Consider the following 7773-nt stretch of genomic DNA (forward strand, 5'->3'; position numbering starts at 1 on the left):
TTCTGCTTTGTGTCTTCTCTTTTCCGGTACATCCCCTACTGTTGAGTCTGCAGGTTGCGGGACACCCACGGCTGTCAACACCATGCTCCTGAGATAGTTCGGCTACCCTCTTAGCCATATTACCACCTGCAGGCTTACTCCTTGTGCAAAGATAATAAATAGCGCCATGTTAAGACTCAGCATACACTTTGTGGAAGTGTAAGTCACCTGGTAGTTGTTCCTTAGTGATTTATAAGCGAGTCGAATTTCAAATTCCTAGATTGTTGCCTGTTCCAGCGTCCTTATGTAATTTCAGCAGCAGCTTGTGCCATATCTGGCTCATATTCCTTCCCTTAATTGCCCATCACCTGCTCCCTTTTGCCATAATGTAGACATCATGTCATGAATAGTGACCTGAATGGTCACCTTTGCTCGGAGCAATGCAACAACATACTTTTGACCGTGCGGCTGCGATCCTGATGATGGGCCCGATCGACGCATATCTTGGCACTCGCGCCTCTTTCTCCCAAACTTATTTATCATCCCGCACTCTCTTTCAACTGGCTGGAGCAGTGAGATTGTCCCTCAAACGGTTAGTCAGGCGGCCGGCCCGCCCGTATAGAGCTTCAGGCAACTGCCATTTACTCGGCCTGGAAAGGGGTCCCCATTGAGTTTGGCAAGCTGAACCGCGCCCCCATTGGTAACTTCTTTGACGATGTAAGGTCCCAACCAATGCATTCGGAGTTTTCCAGGGAACTTCTCGAATTTACTGTCGTATAGCAATACTAGATCATTCTCCTTGAAGGTGCGCACCTTGATATGGCGATCATGCCATGCTTTTTCCCACTATTTCTGCACTTGCTGATGGAATCCAGCCAAAAATCATTCCTCCTCCATTTCTTCGAGCTACACAAGCCTTTCCTCCAAAGCCCCATGATCTGCCATACCTATGATTACCGCGATCCGTAGACTAGGCACAATATATTCCATAGGCATGACAACTTCCTTGCCATAGACTAACTTAAAAGGTGTCTGGCCCATCAATTTCTTGCATGTGGTTCGATATGCCCATAGCACAATAGGGATGTGCAAGTCCTAGTCATTTCGTCGTGCATTACAGACCTTGGTCAATGTAGTCTCCAAGATTTATTTGAATGCCCCCATGGTCCCATTTGCTTGCAGGTGGTATGGCATACTCTATTGATGATATATTTGGAATTCCTCAGTGACTGCACTGATGTTTTCATTCAGAAAATGCGTTCCATGATTGCTCATGAGAATTTTGGGACAACCAAACCTTGTCAGTACATTCTCGAACAAAAACTTCGCAACTATTACAGCCGTGAAATCCTTAACCGATTGTGCCTCAGCCCATCGGGTTAAATAATATGTTGCAGTGATGATATAGCGCGTGCCCATTTTTCCTCGCGGCTCAATAGGGCCTATGAAATTTATTTCCCACTTCTTGAAGGGTTGTAGCATCATCTGTGGTTGGAGCGGCATTTCATCTCTTCGCGATGGTTTCCCTATCCGTTGATAGATGTCGCAGGCTCGAAAGTGAGCTTTCGAATCCTGATGCATAGTGGGCCACCATAATCCTGTGCGAAGTATCTTTTGGGCTATGGCACGACCTACATAGTGTTTGATAGCAACCCCCTCATGGTCTTTGGCTAGGATCTGTCCTCGCTCGAACTCTGGGACATACCGATGACGAATCTCATCGTTGCCCATTTTGTAGAGGTGTCCTACAAACACGGTGAAGTTTGTTGCGTGTATCACCAATTCCTTCTTTTTCTGAATGGAGCATCCCTGTGGCGTGGTCCCTGTAGTTAAGAAATGGATTATATCTTCAAAATGACCATCCGCTACGTGCACAACATATAGTTGGGCATCCGGAAGTCCATCTTCTAGATTTGTGGGTTCTTCGCCGGTCTCAATTTTGGATAGGTGATCTGGGCCTGCATTTAGACGTACTGGCTTAACGACAAACTCAAAGTCATACTCCTGGAATAACAACAACCATTGACAGATATGCCCCCCCAACACAGGCTTATTCACAAGGTATTTTAGTTCCGAGTGATCGGTATACATCTTAAAGTGACCACCCAACAGATAATGGAAAAATTTTTGAAGCACGTATACCATCGCTAAACCCTCGTGCTCAATAGTGGAATAATTCTTCTCAGCTTTTGACAACTTGCGACTTGCGAACGTAATCAGGTGGTCAATTCCCTCTGCTCCTGGTTGTGTAAGTACTGCCCCTAAGGCAATACATGACGTGTTGACATGAACATGAAATTCGACGTCCCATTTTGGAAAGACCAATATAGGGGCCGATGCCATCTTTCCCTTAAGCGTCTCGAGACTTTTGTTACATTCCTCATTCCAGCAATAAGTAGCATCCTTCTTCAGCAACTGTTCCATCAGAGCCATTGATCTGAGCATAGCTTTTGATGAACTTTTGATAGTAGCCTATGTGTCCTAGTGTGGCGCGTAATTGCTTGACACTGCGCGGCACTTGCAAATTGAGTATGACGACAATCTTTGCCGGGTCCACCATTAGGTCTTGCTTACAGACCACATGGCCTAGTAGGTTTCCGAATGGAACTAGGAAAGTACACTTCTTCAAGTTGAGCGCAATCTAATGATGGCGGTAAGTATCTAGCATCAATCGTAAGCTCGCTACGTGCTTCTCAAACAGTCCAAACATGGTCCAGTCATTCAGGTAGACTTCCAGGAACTTGTGGATAAATTCTTTGAATGCCGCAACTACTATTCATGAAAAAATGGCCGGTACATTCTTCAGTCCGAAAGGCATTACTGTGTACTGAAAACAACCCCATTCAGTAGCAAACATTTTCCTACTTCTGTCCTCTAGCACATTCTTGATATGGTAGTATCCTAAGAACCCATCCGTGAAAGAGTAGGCTTCCTGGCCCCCAACATTTTCCAGTACCTCATCTATAAACGGTGTTAGAAACAGGTCGTTGACGCAGGAATCATAGAGCTTCCCGAGAGTGATGCAGATGCGAATCATGCCCTTCTATTTCTTCTCTTTCACAATCATCGGACTTACCCAGTCAGACTCCTCGACTGGTTCAATGATTCCTGTTGCCATCATTTTGTCCAACTCTTTGCGAACCTTTGCTTTATACTTTGGATTCAACCGGTAGGGTCATTGCTTCACCGGTTTTGCGTCTCGCTTCAATGAGATCTTCATCACTCCTAGTTCTCCTAAGATTCCCTTTAGCTCCATGATCTTTGTTGGGAACAAGTCTCGATATTCCCGAAGAAACTCGATGACCTTCTCTACTGTGGCATCATCCAAGTAGTCCCCAAGTGTTGCATACTTTGGCTCTTCTTCGGTTCCAATGTTAACTTGTTTCGTTTTCAATGGTGTCGTGATATCTGGATCTTCAATTTTGGGTCTGCACACCTCCTCGCTCCCCTCTTATTCTGGAATATTGACGTTTCGCGGATCATCCTCATCATCTTCTACCTGGACATTGTAGAATTCGAGGGCCTGATCCAACTGCCGTGACCAGTCAAGCTGCACAGTTTCCTCTGGCTCTAATGGTGTCTTGAGAATGGCGGCCTTTACTAGCTATGACGCTTCGTGCATGGGATCCATCCATTGATCTTCAAACAAAAATGTCGACAAAAACCCTGCGCTCAAGATATCCCACTCGCCTGTGTCATGCCAGAGCTCCACTTCCGTGTACCAGTTTCTGCGAATGACATCCAAGGTGGAATAGAATAAGTGCACCCATTCTGGCTGTGTTTCCTCTCCGTATGCTTTGATCCACCTAGTCAGGTGCATATGCAGATTATCTCATCCATCATATTTCTCTACTATGCGTAGTTCTGGCTTCCTAAATCTAATCTTCATCATATGCCTACAAGCGTGCCAATCTTTGAACATGCCTTCATGTGTGCCCCACCATCGTGCGTAGTGCCCATTTCATCGCGTCAAACCATTGGTGCTCCGTTACTACGATTTCAAATTTGGCCAGAAATTCATCTATCATCATCAACCCATCATACTTGGGAAATTCGTGATCCTGGGCCTTTACGCAGTACAACAATTCCATCACTATGTTGTAGTGTAGCGTGGTTACTCCACTCAACCAGTTGTGCCACCACTCGTCTTTCTCATCTGAATCATCACTGCAGGATTCTCCATCCCCTCGTGATATTCTTTTATCGTCCAATGTCTTTATCCATCCTCGCTCCTAAGTAGTCATTCTATAACTACAATCTTCGTCGTCATCGTTGTGCACCAATTCGATGTAGTGTGGTCCTTCAGCTGGATCTAGTGGAATGATGACGCGGAGCGCCTTTGTTTCAAATATCATTGTCCTCTTCTTTAGATTAATAACTCCATTCATGTCGGTGGCCCAATCTATTCCTAACAACGCAGGATAGGGCGTATTTTCATCCATGAGCTCAATAACTTCAAGATCCGTGCGGGTACTTGCGCCATCAAGGTCTACTGCAACCCCTTGGAGCCTTCCCATGGGCAGCACCTTCTATTGATTTGCCATTCGTAATTGGATAGGGGACCATTGTAGTGTAGGCTTAACCATGCACTCCCATGTATGTTTCGGCAATACGTTGGCATCTGAACCCAGATCCAAAATGACCAGCTCCATCTCATAATCACCGATCTGCGCGGTTAACTGCATTTCCTGTCCAGTCTGTGATGCATGTCTTCCCAACTTTCGAATGATGCGAGGCTCACTCCACCCTGCGCATCTATTTATGAACTCCTGTAAGCCTTTAACTACCCTGTTGTCGCGAAGCAATTTTATACATGTCTCTAAAAGGGTATTTATCATTGAGGGATACTTGTTCGTCTCGGGCTTATCCCTATTACCTAGTGTAGAGACCTCCGCGAAGCTCCCCCGTGCTTCTCGATATGTCCCCTTATCGCCGCCTAAATTCTGTCCATTCGCTCTTGTGGTCGTGCCACTCCTCAGCACCATGTTGACCTTGGGATCTTCCTCACAGGGTTTGGACCTCATCATTTGCAGATTCTAGGTCGTTGTTGGTTACGCTGCCCTCTTTTCCTGAATCTGTGCTATCAACGAAGGACAGTCTAGTAGCTCATGATCGAATTGCTCACAATAGCTGCATGAAATTCTGGTTGGGTTGGTACAATCTCGCACGTAATGTCCTAGTCCTCCACAGTTGTAACAGATTAGCTACTCGCGACCCCTTCTTGGTCCCATTCTGCCCCGTCCTCGACCGTGCCCTTGGAACCCACCACGCGCAATCACCGTGGCTGGATCCTGACTTCGCGCCTCCGTCTGCATTCTATAGGTAGATGACTGACCCATCAACATTTTATAGTTACGACAATTCTTTTCTTCGTGGCCCACTGATCTACAAAAGTTGCAAAAGAGCTGTTGGGGGGTCTGGTCGTATTTTGGTAATAGATGACAGTTATCAGTGTTGTGCTTTCCTCCCACCTGACAGATTGTGCACCAGAGCGAGGTGGTTGTGCTCGGCCCTACCTGTGCCTTTGGTCGCAATGGTGTTGGTCCCCCTGTTACCACAAAATTCATCGAGACCAGACAATGATCTTTATCGTGTCCCTAGCTCTTAAACCTTACACACCATACTTCCCCTTGGACTTTTGAGCGCAGTGTCTGTTCTTGTTTTAACTTCTACATTTCCAAGCATAAATTTTGGACCTTCTTTTTAATTTGTTGAACTCCCAACCCTAGGTCTGGTATCGGGCTTTCGTGCAGCCGCATTGCTACCTCCAGTGCTTCAGCTTGGGTTGAGATCTTTTGTTGTAACAGAGCCGACTTCAGATATGGCATTAATGATGTGACGAACCAAGCATAGTGCTGCTCATCTGTCAGTGTCATGTTGGCGTCACGGATAGCACTTTTCAACCTCTGATCCAAATCCCATAGAGTTTCACCCAGCATCATTACAATCTCTTTGAGCCCTATGACCGACTATTTTCCTGACTTCGGCCGGCTAAATTCCTTTTTTAATTCGGTCCGCATTTCTGCTACCCCCGTTGTTGGGTTACTACGTGAATACTTCATGTACCATGTCAGCGCTTGGTCCCGCAGTGCGTTGACTAAGGTAGATTTCCTGATATTATCATCCGCGATTTGTTGCGCATTCCATACTGATGTTAACACAAACTAGAATTGCTCCAAGTCTTCGCCTCCTGCTCTCTTGAATACCAACAATTGAATCGCGCTTGCCATAGTTATCCTTGATCCCTTCGATCCTTCAATGTTTTTCTCTCCGCGTTCCACACCAGACACCCCTTAGGTAGATCCTAGTCCCGGCAACGGAACCATTTGTTGGCTTATATGGGCCTCACCTTGGTTCAAAAGAATTATTTAGCCAAGCAAATCCCGCAACTACCGGCCCTTCCGGAAATAGCCCGCAAAGCGCGGACTGAGGTCTTACCCAAGGTAGTAGGGGAGGGTGCTGGAACTAGGTTTTCACACCCTTGGGATGTCTAGATGTTGTCTGAGAGGTTTGCGTGCCATCCTGTAGCTTCGCGCTGCACTAGATCCGTGCAGATCAAGGTAACCTTAGCTTTCTTTTACCGTGCTGATTACAGATCTAATTTATTGTAGCTTCATGATCCGGATTATCCACAGTTTCTTGTTCATTGGGAAAAATGAATAAGAAACTGTGGATAATCCGGATCATGAAGCTACAAGAATCCTCCACAGAAGCCTAAAATATCTAATTTATTGATTAATTATTATAACCCAGATCTACTTAGAGAGGTCTTTAAACAAACATTTATTCAGTTCACGTATTAAGATTAAACCCATTTCACTAGTACTTAATAAACATACGTGCGCAGATCAAAACAGTTTCATTAACCATAAAAGAATAGAGTTGCGATAGCTCAGAATTAACACAAACTTCAAAAGAAACTTATCTTTATTTCCACTTATCACTCTTACATATAGATCTGCCCTACGCACTTAGCTGTAGGGGTCCACGCACATAGCTGTGGACTCTTCCAGGCCTTTGTGCACATAGCTACAGAGCCTCTATCCTCTACCCAAACCTCTGACTCAGACTTACAGATGCTCTTCGAATGCTCTTCTCAAACACCCATTACATATCAGATCTCTGATTCATCCTCTCCCAAGAACTGCCTTTCCCCCCATAGAGTCGTGCTCTATTTATACATATCTATGGTCCACGGACTGACTTACTTCCTACTATTTTACATTATTTCTTGGGCGGACAACCCTTTGAATCGACCTTTTACATTTCGTGCTCCGCATACTTCGAAGTTTTTACAATAGTTTAATCCTAATTTCTAGGCTTCCTGTCCCAAAACCGTTACGCGGGACCTCTGCTACCGAACAATTATATGCATTGATTTCAATGTAGATGTTGAATTTTGATTTGATGTAAATGGATACATATGATGGTAGATTAATTTAAAAGTGATTAGATTAACATTGTGCATTGATTTCACTGTAAGCAAAAAAATTAATGACAATGTACATTGCCTTTTGTGTTATAGTAATTCAAACTATTAATATTGGAGAGAAAGAGAGACAAGGTATGATGTTTACTATAATAGCTAAAAATTAAGATTTAAATGGTTTATGATTTAACCTCTCCTTTTCATATAATCGATATGAAAAGATGACAAAAGTAACAAGGGTGACAATAAGAATAGTACAAGAAAATAGTTTGAGATTAATCACAATGAAGACTATATGTAATTGATCATATTCTTATTATTCACATTTTCTATAAATCAACACTATTACATTGTCACTCTACATT

The 7773-nt window shown here is 44.3% G+C and overlaps 1 protein-coding gene across 1 annotated transcript; it reads right to left on the minus strand.

Moving 5' to 3' along the window:
• Positions 1–576: 576 nt before the first annotated feature.
• On the minus strand, positions 577–2322 carry LOC149214237 (uncharacterized). The gene is made up of 2 exons (XM_089389340.1): positions 1288–2322; positions 577–735 (listed from the first exon to the last, which is right to left on the minus strand). The coding sequence occupies exons 1-2, from the start codon at positions 2320–2322 to the stop codon at positions 577–579; spliced, it is 1194 nt and encodes a 397-aa protein (XP_089245466.1).
• Between the last annotated feature and the right edge of the window lie 5451 nt (positions 2323–7773).

Source organism: Pinus tabuliformis, chromosome 1_1 (assembly GCF_031772625.1).
Source record: "Pinus tabuliformis cultivar Carrire ecotype Pingquan chromosome 1_1, CPIR1, whole genome shotgun sequence".
Taxonomy (NCBI): Eukaryota; Viridiplantae; Streptophyta; class Pinopsida; order Pinales; family Pinaceae; genus Pinus; species Pinus tabuliformis.